The following is an 18110-nucleotide window of genomic DNA, read 5'->3' on the forward strand; positions in this document are numbered from 1 at the left end:
TTATAATGTGAATTGTTCAACAGGTAAAGTACACAATAGATGATGTTCCTAAATTTATTCGATATGACTGATGCAGACAGGGTTGGTAGGAGACAGTAACATAAACTTCTTACCTTAGCTTTTTTCTTTTTAAAGGAAAAATACAGAAATAATAATGGTGATGGAAATAATACCCATGTACCTTAATGTATATTTTGTGTCCTATTCTTCACCTGGATCATTTTGCACATGAACTAGTTTTAATTGCTTGTCACCATTCTATGGGGAGATACCTAAGTTATCTGTATTTTTATTTCTCTTGTATTTACCAAATCTAGTACTATATAGGAAATAAAGCACTCTGTAGCTAGATGAATGATCAGTAAAAAAAAAAAAAGAAGTTTTATTTTAAGTCACTACACAGCAAAACTAAATTTATCTTTGTTTAAAACTATAAAGTCAAGATTTGAAGCTTCCTTCATTTTTGTTTTTAAAAAACTAGCATTTTTTTTTTACTTGCTTATTACTTACTTCATCCATCTTCATACATGTGCCAAAATCTGCCAACTTTAGATGTCCATGTTTATCCAAGAGCATGTTGTCAGGTTTTACATCTCTGTGAATTAAGCCCATGGAGTGTATGGCATCCAGAGCAAGAACAACTTCAGCAGTATAAAATTTGGCCCATTTTTCAGGTACATCATAGTTACTCATAAGGTTTACAAGATCTCCACCAGGCATGTACTCCATTACCATGTACAGATACTTATCATCTTGAAAAGCACAAAAGAGCTGTAAAACAAAACGAGAAAGGAAAAAAAAAAATTTTAAGAAAAAAAAAAAAACCCAAAGCTTAAATGGAACAAAACCCAAAACAATTATTACTACTGAAAAAGACAAATTATTTTACAACCAAAAGAGTTGAATTTTATGAAACCTTTGATTTTAGATTTGGACATCCCTAATGGAAAAACAGGTATCAGACAAAGCTTTTTATATAGTTAACTTCTTCATGCTGAAAAATATACATAAATGAATCATTTTCCCTCTTAGAGAATATAAGAATCTATTTAAATAGAGATATTTTAAAAGAGAAACAGAAGGAGGGACGTAAAAGGTGAAAGAATGACAGAAGAATTCATAATTTAAAAAAACAGCTTTCTGAAAACAAAACAAGCTACTGCACCTAACTCACAAAAAAGAAAGCTGAGGGGGTAGGAGCAGTTGAGAAAAACCTAAAAGATACCACATTCAATAGATAAGAGAAGAGGGAGTAAGCACCACACCAGTGGAAAAGAGTGAGTTGCGGGCAGCCACACTTAGAATAGGGCCTTCTCCTCTCTCCTATTCCCCATCATCTTGCTCATAAGCAGCTAGTGGCGCGCAGACTAGAGCAGCGGCATTGGGACCAGAGAAATCACACCAAGCGAGGTTGCTACTGACTCCCCAGGGGCATGGGAACCACAAATTCAGAAGAAAAGTTATTTGTACAGTCCACCCAACATGTCCCAACCCACCCCCCAGAAGCAAGCAATGCAAACAGAAAAGGTTTCCACAAACAAACAGGGAAAACATAGAACAAAACCAAGAACTCATACTCAGAATAAATAAAAAGAATTCCTACAAATCAATTCTTTTAAATCAACGGCCGTCCTAATAGGAAAATGAAGAAGAATTAAGCAGGCATTTCACAAAGGAAGATACTCAAAGATGAAAAGGTATGAAATCTCATTAGAGAAAGATGAATTTAAACCTCTGTGAGACACCACTTTGCATGCACAAAAATGACCAAAAATGACCAAAAATTTTAAAACTGATAATACCAAGTGCTGGCAGGGACAAAGGAAACTTACAAACTAAACTTCTATAACCACACTGAAAAACAAGCTGTCACCACCACCTACTGAGATTGATTGTAAGTACCCAAAAATGCTACTCCTAGGAGTAAACCCAACAGAATAAAAAACATTTACACTACTTGTAACAAATACAATTTTGAAATATACCAACAAATTGTGGTATATACATGCAATGGAATAAAACACAGCAATGAAACTAATAAACTGTAGCAATGTAGGTAACTCATGCCAACATAATGTTGAACAAAAAAGCCAGAGACAAAAGAAGAGATATTGAATCAGTGATATCACTTATATAAAATTCAATAAACAGGAAAGCTATAGTTCCTGAGTGCTTGTTTAGGTGGTACACTAGAAAGAAAAGCAAGAAAATGATTACTAATAAAATCAGAGGAGTGGTTAATTTGGGAGGAACACATGGAGGCAGTGATTGGGAAAGAGCACAAGAGAACTTCTGGGGTCTGGCAATGTTTATTTTTTGACCTGGGAAGTAAATACATGGGTGTTTGCTCTGTAATAAATCTTTCTGCTGCTTGTTTTATGTATTTCTCTGTGTATGTCACAAATAAAATCATTTTTTTAAAAAAAGCATGATAAAATTAAAGCAGAACTCAACAGGAAATTTATAACTTCAAATGCATTTGTAGGTATCTCTCCTTAACCTTTCACTACCCAATATTCGAACAGATATCTGCATTGGAAAATAATGACTGACAATAAAAATTAGGCAGATAAAGAAACTAGAAAAGAAAAATATAAACCCAAAGAAAACAGGAGATAGGGAATTTTTTTAAAAGCAGAAAATAATTAAAAAGAAAAGCAAAAAAAAAAGGTATTTTTTAAGTAAAACAACAAAAAAAAGTTAACTAAGAAATTTACATATACTCCATTCAATAGAAAAGTCAAAGAGAAGACAGATACGGTTGCAGAAAATAGAAACTGACTCAAGAGAGAAAAACCTGAATTAGTCAAAAATCACGTGAGAAAATAAGAGGTTGACAGAAGATCTAATTGGGAAGGAGGAATGGAGGGACTGAGTACAGAAAAAATATATACGAGTTTTAGGACAGCAGCTATCTCTCAGAAGGAAAAAAGGGAGAAAAGACTGGGTAGGAGAACAAAAAGTATTTCAAGAATTCTTGCAATGTTTTCAAAATTAAAAGCTTAAAATTAACGATGGAAAAATGTTAAAATTTGCTAAATGTATGTAAGACTGAAACCAAAGAACGTTTCCAGATGGCTTATTTATTAGGCAACCAAGAAAAGCCATTCACCAATGGTGAATTAATTAAGTTGTGTTTGATTGCATCAGCTGAAGAAATGCGTCTAGAGAAAATCAACGCAAGACTCTCAGTCTTTCAACGACAGCTGCTCAAAGAGTTGAGGACACTGGTGGCAATATCAGTAGTCAATTTAAAAACAAAGCAAATGATTTCGAGTGGTTTTCCTCGGCTCTTAATGAGTCAACAGATGTTACTGGTATTATGCAGTCATTACCAGTTACTGGAGGAGTAAGTGCCAAGTTTGATGTGAGTAAAAAATAAGCCTCTATAAACAGTCTGCATAGATGAACTACAGGCAAAAATATTTTCAAAGAAGTTGAGAAAACACTAATTCAGTACAACCTGAAGTAGAATCTGGTAAGGTGTTTTAACAAAAGATGGGGGTAAAAATACATGTGGAACAGAAGAAGGCTTCATTGGACAAATTTACAAAGCTTGTGAAAATGTGTGATATTTAAAATCTATAGTTATTCTCTGTAATACTGATCAATAAGTACTCAGTGGAAAATATATTTGAATCCCTTGTATAATAAATAAATGAGTAGTATTAATGGTTGTTATTTGTTCTTGTGGACTTAACCGTCATCATCTGTTCTGTGAATTTTTGTCAGAAATAGATGCTGAATATCCTCACGCTACCATACAGCAGTTCAATGGCTTAGCACTGGTAAAGTTTTATTGCAATTATTTGAGCTTAGAGCTGAGACCGAAATTTGTCTGATCAAGACCACCCTCAACTACTATTATGGAACACTCAATAGCTTTCTAAATTAGCTTTAGCTGCAGACTTGACAACGTTTCTTAATTAATATAACCTAAAATGACAACGTAAAATAGCGCTTTTTAAAAAGATTTTATTTATTTTAGAGAGAGAGTGCACGCAAGAGAGAGCATGCACAGGGGAAGCGGGAGAGGGAGAGAGAAGCCCAAGTAGACTCCCTACTGAGCTTGGAGCCAGAGGTGGGGCTCGATCCCACCATCCTGAGATCATGACCCCAGCCAAAATCCAGAGTCAGATGCTTAACCAACTGAGCCACCAAGGTGCCCCACAAAACTTAAGCTTTTAATAACAACTAACATCAAGCTACTTTTTATGCTTCCCATGCTATTAAAATCAAAACAAGAAGTGAGATCTCCACTCCTACACAAATTGGCAATGGATGTATTTTCTGAGCTCAAATGACAGTCCCACAGTTCCAACAGCATTTTTTTGACCTGAATGTAAGTGCAAAGCAAATATCCATGTTTCAAAATCCATTTAAACTCTGCAATTGAGGGGCACCTGGGTGGCTCAGTCGGTTAAGTGTCTGCCTTTGGCTCAGGTCATGATCCCAGGGTCCTGGGATCGAGCCCCACATCAGGCTCCCTGCTCAGCAGAGAGCCTGCTTCTCTTCCTCCCTCCGCTGCTACCCTTGCTTGTGCTCTCTCTCTCAAATAAATAAAATCATTTAAATAAATAAACAAACTCTGCAATTGAGAAGCTTCTGCCTAACCTTCAGTTGGAAGTGACCAACCTGCAATGTAATGACTTTTCTAAAAGGTAAATATCAAGACGAGAATTTAACAGAATTCTATATATGTCTTCCAAGTGATAAATATGCTTAATCAGAGTCATATGCTCAAGGTCAACATCAACAGTTATAGATAAAGTACTGGTATATACGCTGGATACATGATGAAAATGGCATTTTCCCTCTATAGTCTTTCTCTAAAAACTCATAACCCTAGTCTAAATAATGAGAAAAACATCAGACAAATTCTAATAGAAGACTATACACATCCTAAATATAACTGACAAGTAATCCTTAAAGCTGTAAAGGTCGTTAAAAACAAGAAAAAGTCTGAGAAACTGCCATAGCCAAGAGGAGCCTAAGAAGATAGGATAACTAAATGTAACATACTATCCTGGATGGGATCCTAGACCAGAAAAAAGAGCATTAGGTAAAAACCAAGAAAATCTGAATAAATTATAGACTTCAGTTAATATAATGTATCAATATTGGTTCATTCATTATAACAAATGTACCTTACTCAAGTAAGATGTAAACAGAGGAAGACTGTCCGGGGTTGGGGCTCTCTATCTGCTCAATTTTTCTATAAATGTAAAACTGTTTATTTTTTTTAAAGATTTTATTTATTTATTTGACAGAGAGAGACACAGCAAGAGAGGGAACACAAGCAGGGGGAGTGGGAGAGGGAGAAGCAGGCTTCCCGCGGAGCAGGGAGCCTGATGCGGGGCTCGATCCCAGGATCCTGGGATCATGACCTGAGCCGAAGGCAGACGCTTAACGACTGAGCCACCCAGGCGCCCCAAATGTAAAACTGTTTAAAAAATAAAGTCTATTAATAAAAGATAAATCAGATGCCGGTGGATAATAGTATTTGGCAGAACCTAACCTATGTGAAAAGATTATTTTCTAATAAGATGAATACATAAAAAAATCTTACTACACATTAACAGAACATCTACAATTCTGACAGGAAACACTAATTGTGAACCCCAATTAAACAAACTGTTATTGCCCCAGAAAATAAGTTAATTATTCTCCTTAATAGACTTGTATTTTTAAAAATTGTACTTATCACATTTTGAATTTCATCAATAAAAAATTTATAGAAATTTGTTTTCTTGTTATATAAGTTATCAACATTCTATCTCTTGGGCTAAAAAACCTAAAGTAGGTACCATCTGCCCCTTTACAAAAAAGTCTGCCAATTTCTGGTGTGACTGAAATAAGACTGGCCATGGTTGGTAATTATTGAAGCTGACTGAACAGTACATGGGGATTCAATATACCTTCTTTCTACTTTGGGATGTTTAGAATTTATCATAATAAATATTCGTGGTAAAAAACTTATCATCAAATATATTGAAAAATTTTTCTTGAAAGATATGCAAGTAAGTTCAATCCAGCCTCATAGAATGAATAGTTTCTATTTTATATAAACTGTACCAAAGCTCAGAAAAAAGTGGTGAGCTTCCCAACTATGTTTATTAGGGTAGTCTCACCAGAATATGAAAACCAACCAAAAAAGCCCATGTTAAAAAAAACAATTAAATCAAAGGTCAAATGTCACTTATGCAAACAGATGGACAATTACCTAAAATATTAGTAAATCAAATTCAGTACTCTATGGAGAATATAAATTTATAGCAAATAGCATTTACCTTTTATCTTATACTACCTTGAAATTTATTTTTTTTAGTGTACTATACTAACAGATTAAACAAGAAAACCATCTTAAAAGCAGCTGAAGAGCACACTTCAAATACTTCAACATTATTCCTGATTAAAAAATACTTGGTAAGCTAAACACAGATGGACAGGCCTCTCTGCCTTAATCAGAAAGCTTCAGCAAACATCAGGTTTAATCGTTAAATACTAGAGGACTACCCAATGAAGTTTAACATAATAAAAAAGATAAGGATAAAAAACTTCTACTAACTCAACACTGTACTGAAAGACTGAACCAATGCTGTTTTTTTGCATCTTGTAATATCTATATATTTAAAAACTAGTTTTCTTTTTTTTTTTTTTTTAAAGATTTTATTTATTTATTTGAGAGAGAGAGAATGAGAGAGAGCACATGAGAGGGGGGAGGGGCAGAGGGAGAAGCAGACTCCCCGCCAAGCAGGGAGCCCGATGCGGGACTCGATCCAGGGACTCCAGGACCATGACCTGAGCCGAAGGCAGTTGCTTAACCAACTGAGCCACCCAGGCGCCCTAAAAACTAGTTTTCTTATGCATAACTTTCTTCTGAAGATATTTGATGGGAAAAAGTAACATGGCTTTACTGAAAATCAAGTTCTATACAGAGGGATATACTATATTGTTACGGGAGGACTTAATATTTCAAAATAATCAAAACAACCCAAAAAATCTACCAATTAAAGCAATGCAAGAAAAAATTTTAACTGTATTTTTTAACAGAACGAAAGGCTAATTCTAACTTCACAGAAAAAAATGTTAAGAATTGCCACAAAAATATAAAAGGAGAACAATGAGAAGACTCGCCCTACCAAATATGAAAAACTACAGAAATTAAAACAACGGGGGTGATTTTAGTGCAGGAGAAATAACAAATCAAAGTAATAGAACAGAGTCAAAAGAAATTCACGTGTATATGGTAATTTAGTCTATGATATAAAGGACATTTCATTTACTTCATGGGAAAAAGACAGGTTTTTCTACAAACGGCACTGGGAAAAGTGGCTGCCCATTTGGGATAAACAAATCTGACTTCATATAAAAAAATAAATTCCTGGTGACTCAGAAATAGACTCCTGCCCCTCCCAAAATTAAAATATAAAAAAGTTAAAGTATAAGAGAATATTTTCATAATATTGGGCTGGGGAATGTATTCCCCAGCGAGAATCAAAATACAGAATACATAGATTTGACTACATCTACTTTTAAAAATTCAATAAGCAACAGACAAGTTAACAGTCCAAGAGAATATATTTCCAACATAGGTAACACAGAATATATTTCCAACATATATATATTAATATACAGGGTCTATCAGCATGCTAATAAATCAATTTTAAAAAAGCAAAATGACATACAGAAAAATGGGATAAGCAATAAAGGAATACAAATTACTAATAAACATATGAAATATCCTGAACCTCATAATTAACCAAGGAAATGCACCTTAGCACAATAACATCTTTTTTTCTTGAGGATGCAACTAATAAAAATTTAAATAACTACAATATCCAGTATTGGCTAAAAATGTAGTAAAATAAAAATATTAAATAGAGTAATATAAACTTGTAAAAACCTTTTTTTACAAAGCAATTTGGCACTATCTATCAAAATGTCAAATGTGCACACCATACGACCTAGCAAACCCAATGCTAGGGATCTATTCTAAGGAAATATTCACATGTGTACAAAAGATGGACCTATAAGCACAGTTAATTCTATGTCAAGGACAGAAACTGTACAAGATTGGTCTGGAACATCCCATTATATCAGACAGCAAGCTATCAAAGACTGCTACAGCTATGTCCAAAGGACTCAGGAATCAACCTGAACAGGATGTCACTTGCCAAAAGTGTCACAATTTGAGCATCAATAAGATACTCAAAGGACTAAAACACATCAAATAGGTTTTAAGTCCATGAGTTCAAACTGGTAACTCCCCCCAAATTGTTCACCTTTAGAGGATAAAAGGAAATTAATCCCTTACTTTGAAAACTGGTAAATATAAGGAAAGAATAAAGTATTTATCCTGTCCTTCCTCTGTGAATTATACTACTGGGTAACCAAATAGTAAATGGGGGAATATTTTCTTTATAGAACTATTCCAGTCACTATAATAAAAAAAGGAATGACTGGGGAGTGGGCGGGGGGAGGAATTACTGAATTGGAATATCACCATTTTGAAATCCTTAATAAATTAATAGACCTAGGCATTAAGCACAAATCGCTGGTAAAACAACAGAGAAATAACCAGACATTAGCCCCCTAACAGAACAAAACACTACCCTTGAAGTTGTTCTGCCACTCTCCCAAAAAACACACCTGACTCTGATCTACTATATCCAATTAGCAACTCAAAAAATACAAACGAGAGAGGAACATGTTAAACTACACAAGGATGAAATCAACAAAAGCCCCATTTCTTCAACAAATAAACTGATGAGACAAAAGAAAAAGAAAAAGAAAAAGAGGAATGAAAATAGATTGAGAGACTTAAAAGGGATACCTAAACTAAATTTTAAAAAAAGCCAAAAGTAAACTGAAGTATTAAAGGGTGTACACCTACTTGGGTGTATGAAACTATACAGAAAAGTAAGGAAGTGTTCACCATAAAAGTATGGACATTAGAAAAACAGGCAAAGAACACAGCAAACCGAATATAATAGATGGCTTTTTAAAAAAAGTCTCCTCTATCAGCAAAGGAATAAGTTCTTAAATGTGACAATATTCATCTATCGAATTCAAATCACACTAAGAATATTATCTCTATGAAATATGGAGAGGTCAAAGATTTATGTTGTATCAGAATTTATATAAGAAAAATAAAAAGAGGGGCACCTGGGTGGCTCAGTCGTTAAGCGTCTGCCTTCAGCTCAGGTCATGATCCCAGGGTCCTGGGATCGAGCCCCGCATCGGGCTCCCTGCTCGGCCAGGAGCCTGCTTCTCCCTCTCCCACTCCCCCTGCTTGTGTTCCCTCTCTAGCTGTCTCTCTCTCTCTGTGTCAAATAAATGAATAAAATCTTTAAAAAAAAAAAAAAAGAAAGAAAGAAAAATAAAAAGAGCCATCTCTAGTAAAGAGTACAGTAACAAAGTATGGGGGCCTTCATACAATTAAATATTCAACAATCGTGAAAAAAATAAGCACTGAGATTTGGCAAACTGTTAGAAATAATCTACTGAAATTGATTACAGGCATTATCTTATGACCCATTAATTTCACTCCAAGGTAGATCCCTAACAGAAACGTATAAACTATGTACCAAAATCCATATGAAAGAAGTCACAGCAGCATCATGCACATTAGCCAAAAGATAGAAACAACCTATGTGTCTGTCCATTAATTGATGAACAAAGAAAATGTGGGATATCCATACAACAGACGATTATTCAGCCATAAAAAGAAATGAAGGGCTGATACATGCTATACCACGAATGAACAGTGAAAACATTATGCTAAATGAAAGAAGATATCACAGAAGACCATATATTTTACGATCCCATTTATATGAAATATCCAGAATAGGCAAATCCACAGACAAAGAAAGCAGACCAGTGGTTGCCAGGAGTTGGAGTCAGGGAGGATTGGAGAATAACTGCCAATTGGTTCAGGGTTTCTTTTTTGAGGCACAAAAATGTTCTATAAATATACTGAAACATAAATATACTAATATGTAGTGAAACTCTATAAATATATTGAAAATCAATGAATTAAATCAATAAATAGAATTAAGTCAGGCATTTTGACAAGTTTCCCCACAAAGTTATACATTTCAAACATATAAATATAATGGTGCATGGAATGTCCTTTACCAGAGATAAACAAATGAAAGCCAGAATTATAATGTTACTTTTTCAATTTACAATGTTTCACTGTTGACTGGTTTCCACAGATCCATTACCTCTTTATCTCAATGAACACTTTAAAAAGGTCCATTAAGCAGAATTAAAGATCAAAGACACCAGTATATGAACTGATAAACTAGAAATGGCAATGATTCTGTTGCTATGAAAGCAATTTAAAACTAAAAGTGGAATAATTTATTACCATCATTCCTTAATTATCATAATATATAATTTGCTACAAAAATTTTAGTTTTAGCTATACATATCAGAATTTCTATTCAGTAGCTACAATAAAAAATTAAGTAGAGAGAAGGAACATTGGGGCTCAACATCATTAACAAAGCAATAATAATGAGCTTTTAAATTACATAGTCATCCATGTGGCAAATTTTTTACCCGCAAATTGCCTTCCACAAGCAAGGTATCAAACACCCAAATAATTTAAGTAAGCATTCTGAACATGCATTGGTACATACCTAATCTTACTCATGATACTTGTTCAAAAATGTTTGCAGAATTAGATATTAGTATAAAAACATCTTTAGAGAAGCAAAGTTAATGAGGGATATAATTGAAAAGGAGGCAAAATACAACCATAAATTCCTTACTTTACAGTCAAGTAAGAGGCTCAATTAGGAAGCACAATACTGTCTTCTATTATAGGTAATATATAAAGGACTACAGGAGAATTTTCAAAATTTTTATTGTAGGAAGTTTTGGGTTTTTTTGAGACAGGCTGATTATTGTTCCTACTATGTAAATCACGAGAGTGTAGGCAGGGAATAATGGCATTCTGGTAACCAATCTAATTGTTCATAAAGGAATTTTTTAAAAGTTGCAAATAATACTTGCTTTCATACACCAATTCAAGTATTACATGTCATGTCTATATGACATACTATTTAGGAACATTAAACAAGCATATTGAATCCGACCTTATTAAAAATGACTGCACTATTACTATGTGAGTGAGATATAGGATTTTTAGCATATAAAATCATATCTTATGAATAATAAGCACTTACAAAAAAGGGAAATAAACTTATAAAAGTCTGTATGCTTACCTGAACCACCCAGGGACTGTTGGCAAAGGCCATAATATCTCTCTCTTCCCAGAAAAAAGCAGAATCAGATCTTTTTATCATTTCAAACTTACTAAGAAGCTTCATAGCATAAACCTTCTGTGATGCCTTATGACGAACCTGTAGATTTATTAAAACACAAAAATAATTTTGTGAGAGAAAGGTGAACAACATATCATACTATAATTCTATTATTAAAGACTTCAGTTATAAAACAAAATGACCTTTAGCTAACTAATAAAAAGTAAAAGCACAACATCTTTAATGGAAAAAAAGAAGAGAAAATTCCCAACAGCCTAAATATTTCATGAAATACACAATACCTTTAAATGCTAGGTTCCATAAATTCATAAAGCTTCATTCCTCCATGTTAATTAAGCTAACCAATTTTAAGAACAAGATATTGTTAAATGAGAAATTTTCAAGGTATGTACATGTATCGCTATCTGAACAGAACCTAATAAATTTAGATATCAAGGGATACTTGTGATTTTGTTAAGTCATCTTTATTTCTTTCAAAGTATCCTACTTAAAAGGTTTTTTTATGTTAAGAAAAAAAACTACCACCAACATGATTATTTGAGCAATTCCTTTTTTTTTTTTAAAGATTTTATTTATTTATTTGTCGGAGAGAGAGCGCCCGTACATGCAGGAGTGGCAGGCTGAGGGAGAAGCAGGCTCCCTGCTGAGCAAGGAGCCCAACGCGGGACTCAATCCCAGGACCCTAGGATCATGACCTGAGCCAAAGGCAGATGCTTAACCAACTGAGCCACCCAAGCATCCCTACTTGATCAATTCTTATCTTCCTTATTAGATTATAACTTCCACAAGGGCAAAAACAGTATCTTTTTTTGACCATCATTTTAATCCTAAATATACCACAGCAAACTCTACCACAGAGCCAATAAATACCTGACGATTATAATTGTTAACATTTACTGAATAATTAATAATAAATACTGACTGCTAGCATTTATACTTGGATATCTAACAGGATGTCCAAAACTGAACTCCAAATCATCACCCCTGAATTTATTCCTCCTACAGTCTTCCCCATTTTAGTAAATGGCATCTTCATCCTTCCAGTTAGTTGCTCTGGCTAAAAATCTTTGGCTCCTCTTTTTCTCTCACACAGCTCATCAAACTCATCAGCAAATCATGTCATTCCTACCTTCAAATAGTTTCAGAATCCAGTCATCTCTAACTACCTCCACTGATAACAACACCCTGATCTAAATCTTTTATGTCCATTACCTACAATAACCTAAACTGGTTTCCCTGCTGTCACTCCCACCCACCCACAGTCTGGTGATCCTTCAAAAACATAAACCATTTCCTGTCACTCCTGTTTTAAAACCCCAATAGTTTCTCATTTCATCTCCGCATGTGTTATTCTCTCTGCCTGGAATCAGCCCTTAAAGCAGGACCCAATCCCTCACTTCCTTCAGATCCCTGCTCAGATGTTACCTTCTAAGTGAGGCCTACTCTGATCAAGCTACTTCAATTTTTCAATTTACAGCCACCCTCGGCTACCCACATATTCCCTATTCCATTCCTTCTTCCTTGCTTTTGCTCCATTGCACTTATTACCATCTTATACCTTATTTTTTACTTTTATTTTATTATGTCTTGCACTAGAAATTAAGCCCAATGAAGGCAAGGATTTTTGTGTTTTGTTCACTGCTTAATACACAGTGCCTAGTAAAATGCCTGGCACATAATAACCTCTGAATAAATATTTGCTAAAAGAATGAATTTACTGAGTAGGTGCTTACTACAAAGCAGGCACAGTGTGTTTTCATAAATGTATTATTTAATCTTCGTAACAATCCTAATGAGGTATTACTTCCCCATGTTACAAATGAGAAATTTGAGGCACAGGGAAATTAACTTGCTGAGGGTTATACAATGAGTAGAAATCAAGATTAAAAGATACAGTAGTCTGGGGCACCTGGGTGGCCAGTTGGTTGTGTCAGACTCTTGGTTTCAGCTCAGGTCATGATTTCTGGGTCGTGACATAGAGCCCTGTGTCAAGCTCTGTGCTCAGCATAGAGTCTGCTTGAGATTCTCTCTCCTTCTCCCTCGCCCCCCGTCCCTTCCTGTGCACTTGCTCTCTCTCTCTCAAATAGATAAATAAAATCTTTTTTAAAAAAATTAAAAATGAAGGTACAGTAGTCTGCATCCAGAATCCATGCTAGTAACCACTTATCTATGCCATTTCTACATATGTACAGCCACTATTAGGATGATTTCCCCAGAACAGGGCCAGATTACATTGGTCAGCACAGTCTTCCATTCAGTTACTGCTTTTTTTCACTCAGAAGTATGCCATTATTTGTACAACAAATTATATGGTCATCCTACTGAGGGTTGGATGAAAGAAGAGGCAATTGAGTTCCTGACAAAAATCTACAGAGATCTAAATGATCTAGCCTATAACCACCTTCCCAATTTAAATCTCATCATTTTCTTTCCCTTGTTCATATTTCAACCATACTTACCACCTTCTTTCAGTTCCTCTAATATACCTTTCCTCAAGATCGTTACAGGTACTGGGAAGGTAACAGAAAATCCATCACAGTCCCTGACTTCATCTCTTCCCCAGAGACTAGCTCCTTCATTCAGCTGAAATATAAACTTCTCAAAGGAGTGATCACTCTATCCAAAGTAGGAACTCATTGTTCTCTACCTCAGAACTCCATTTGTCTTCCTAGCAGATACCATACCTTGTGACTTTTTTTATGTTGTTTCCTTGTATTTGTCTATCTCCCACATTAGAATATAAGTTCAACAAAGTTAGGGGTTACCCATGCCCATTTTATTCTCTATTATATCCTCAGTGTCAAATACAATGCCAGCACTGGCAATTAAAACAGATACTAAATATTTGATGAATGAATTAATGTCTGTGAAAAAAAATTTTTTTCTATTAATTTGCTATTAACTTGCAGTTTTATGAAAAATCCAACAGGTAATATTTCTAGTTATCTCTCATCAAGTACTGTGCACGTTTAGAATCAGTACTTATATTGATGAAAATAAGGTAAACCAAAGGAATGCTCATGTCCTCCCCAGAGAAGATATTTAAGAACCATCATACTTTACAGATCAGATACTGTATAAAATGAAACAAAATTTTAGAAAAATCATACAATGCTGTACCTTTTTAATAGAGAGATTTTCCTCCTAACAAATACCAGTAAGAATTTTATTTGTTGTATGGACGTGAGCAAATCACTCACAGAAAAGACAGAAAAGGGTCTTAGCATTAAACAATAAAGATATATACTCCAAATCATGCATCTTTGGCTATGATACAGAAACTGATACAAACCAGCCCTCACACTGTAAACAACAATCAAAATGGCAAAATATATGAAGCAACAGTTTTCAGGCCTGGTAAATTAGGCAGCACAAGACTATAATCCCTGAGAGGAGAAAAACTCACCAAGTCAACCCCCATAACTGCCCAGACACTCTGCTTGAAGGCAATATCCCAACAAGCATACAAGTGATCATCTAAGCTAAGTACAGTGGTCCTGCTGAATTGAGAAGGCAGAGATCAGAGTTCAAGAAAAATGAGGTAGCTGGATTATGCTGGGCAGGAAACAGGACCTTAAAGAGCTATGCAAAAGGTCTCTAGAAGTACCATATGAGTCCTTTGCCAAGGGCTGGAGTATCCAAAGAGAAAGTACCCAAAGTTTACCAGGGATCAACTGCTCTGGGCTTGATAACAAAACAGAGACACTGGAGGTTAAATAACATTAGAACAAAAATCAACTTCCAGCCAAACAAGAATGGAGAAACCTTGCTATTTCCTGAGCATTCAGGTGAGACAGCTTAGGAGAAAGAACCATGCGCTAAAGCAAGAGGTTCTAGTACTAGCTAACAAAGCCTAGTAATGCCAATCCCTAAAAGATCAAAAGAGGAGCAGAGTTTGAGGTTCAGTCCTACCAGTTAAAAGGACTGGGAAACAACTTGGTCTTTTTGCACAAAGTATAAAACTCAGTGTGCACAAGTTAAGGGTGATCATCAGGCAATTGGACAGATTATTAGAATGAAAATGAACACATCAAGGAAAAGTAACTAACAAAAAATCTCTATCATATATCTGTAAGGATCAGTATATATTTAAAAAATTACTTATTGGGGCACTTGGGTGGCTCAGTCGGTTAAGTGTCTGCCTTCGGCTCGGGTCATGATCCCAGGGTCCTGGGATGGAGTCCCGCATTGGGCTCCCTGCTCAGTGAGGAGCCTGCTTCTCCCTCTCCCCCTGCCACTGCCCCTGTTTGTGCTCTCTCTCTGTGTCAAATAAATAAATAAATGTTTAAAAAAAATAATCTAGGCATTTAAAAAATAAATAAGTAAATAAAAAGTACTTATTAGGCACAAAAGGAAAGTGTGACTCATCATCAAGAAAAAAAGCAGTCAATAGAAAACAACCCCCAAAACACTGACCTTAGCTAACAAACACTTTAAATATCTCTTACAAAGATGTTGGAATAACTAAAGGAAAATATGTTAAAGAAAAAAAGGAAAAAGTAGTCACAATGAGTGAATAGAGGAAAATATCAACAGAGAAATACAAACCGTAAAAAAGAAACTAGAATTTCTTTAACTGAAAAATAACAAAAATGAAAAATTCATTAGAAGGGCTTAATAAAGAATGGAGACAGAAGAGAAGTCTGTGAACCTGAAGACAAATCAATCTGAAGAATAAGGAGAAAAACAAATAAATGAAAATGAAACAATGACTCCAAGGCCTGAAAAGCAATTAAACATTATAAAATATGGGTAAATATAAATAGACTAAACACTCCAATTCATAAACAGAAATTATCAGAATTGATTAAAAAGGCAAAACCTAATCTCATATATTTTAAATATTAAGACCAAATAGATTGAAAATAAAAGGACTTTTAGAATAAGATGTACCACACAAACAGCAAGGATAAGAAAACTGACAGAGCAATATTAGTAACAGATAAAGTAGACTTCAAAGCAAAGAAAAAAGGGGGGTAAATGCAGATAAAAGGAGTAAAATTCACCAGTAAGGCATAAAAATTCTAAATATGTATGCATCTAATAAATGAGCTTTAAAATTCATGAAACAAAAAATGACAGAACTAAAGACAGAAACAGACAAATCCATAGTTTTAGTTGGAAATTTTAACATCCCCTCTCAGTATTTGATATAATAAGTAAACCAAATATCACTATGGATATAAAGAAAATACAGCCCAGAAGAAAAACTGCCTGATCAAGTAACAATTACAAAGGTTAATATATCAATAAGTTACATAACTTCTCATTTTAAAATATTTTAAATTTAAAATTTGAAGTGTTTTGATATGCTTTAATTTTACATAAAAAGAATTCTATATGCAAAGGGTCAAAGTTATGATAAGGGTCACAGATTATATCTTTTATATTAAATTATGAAACTAGAATAACAATTCCTTTTATTTGTAGACATTTATAGAACGCTGAAAATAAACACATGTGAAAGCAATATGAAAACATGGGTGGTGGGCACGGAATTAGGAGATAAAGGATCCTCATCTGAAAACCAGAAAACCCTTCCACAACAGATAGACCAGATTTTTAACTGATTTGTATCGAATTAGCAAATTGGCTCAAAGCAAATGCTCATTCCAGCAATGCTGTTAAATGTTATAAAAAAATGTTTAAAACATTATTAGAAAGAGGTTGCTAAGGTACTACTTCTTCCATATTTTTGCCACTCTTCAAATCTACATTTATTCTAAGAACAAATCAGATTTTGAATGTTTCCTTATTTCATTACAAAAGCAATCCATAAAACATTAAGGGTCAGTCAATTACTTTATACTGTAATATTACTTATCCTTGACTCATGTTATGACAACAGTTTTAAAAATTCTGTAAAGCACAGCTATGAACAAAAACTAAAAGATGTTTGCCAGCTGATAGAAAACAGTTAAATATTTATTTATTTTTAATTATTTTTTTGAGAGAGAGAGAGAGCGCAAGTGCGAGCGGGGGGTGAGGGGGGTGAGAGGGAGAGAGAGAGAGAGAATCTTAAGCAGGCTCCACACCTAGCATGGAGCCTGACATGGGGCTCGATCTCACGACCCTGAGATCATGACCTGAGCCGAAATCAAGAGTTGGATGCTTAACCAACTGAGTTACCCAGGCGCCTCTATTTTTAATCTTTTATATATGAATTAACTAAACAAAAACAAACCTAGAACAAAAAGACCATTCAAATACACAAAAAGTCATACAGTATAAGTATAATTCTCTGAACATGAGAAACATGCTTATTCACTTTACTTTTGCTGATTCTTTATGCAACATTACTTCTCTCTCTGCACTTCCACAGCACTTACAACAATCTAATATTATAATTAGTTGTATACATGTCTGCTTCATAAGCTCCTTTAGGCAGAGTATAAATTTTCATTTGTGGGGCTGCCTTGTGGTTGGCAAAATGCTGAATATCCAATTCAACAAATTCAACAAAATTATGGCTATGTCTATATGAGAGCTATAAAATTTTTAATAAATAAAGACTTGCCTAAATGCTCTATTTAATGAGGCCTGAATTTCATTTAAACTATTGGGATAGGACACTTAACTGGCTCATAACACAAGAGTCAGGAACTACCAGCTTGTAGCCTTTGACTTGATCTATAGAACAAACATTAAGAGGCAATAGTTGTATTCATGCCAAACATCTACCTCATACTTTTAAAATTCATTAGCACTAGTATTACAAAGTACTACAATAAAGCGCTGTTACTTTAGAAAAGCTGGTTTCCATTGATCTTCCTTCTGAGGATGTATCTTTCTGAATGATTCTATTATAATCTC

General features: G+C 34.5%; 1 protein-coding gene across 1 annotated transcript in view; it reads right to left on the reverse strand.

Annotated features, from left to right (window-relative positions):
- ROCK2 (Rho associated coiled-coil containing protein kinase 2) overlaps positions 1–18110 on the reverse strand; it is a 142764-nt gene that overhangs the window by 53723 nt on the left and 70931 nt on the right. Inside the window, exons 4-5 of the mRNA XM_078055974.1 lie at positions 11238–11375; positions 511–771 (exon numbers count right to left, since the gene is read on the reverse strand). Of these exons, the coding sequence (XP_077912100.1) occupies positions 511–771; positions 11238–11375 (399 nt within the window). The remainder of the gene's footprint in view (positions 1–510; positions 772–11237; positions 11376–18110) is intronic.

This window comes from Halichoerus grypus, chromosome 10 (assembly GCF_964656455.1).
Source record: "Halichoerus grypus chromosome 10, mHalGry1.hap1.1, whole genome shotgun sequence".
Classification (NCBI taxonomy): Eukaryota; Metazoa; Chordata; class Mammalia; order Carnivora; family Phocidae; genus Halichoerus; species Halichoerus grypus.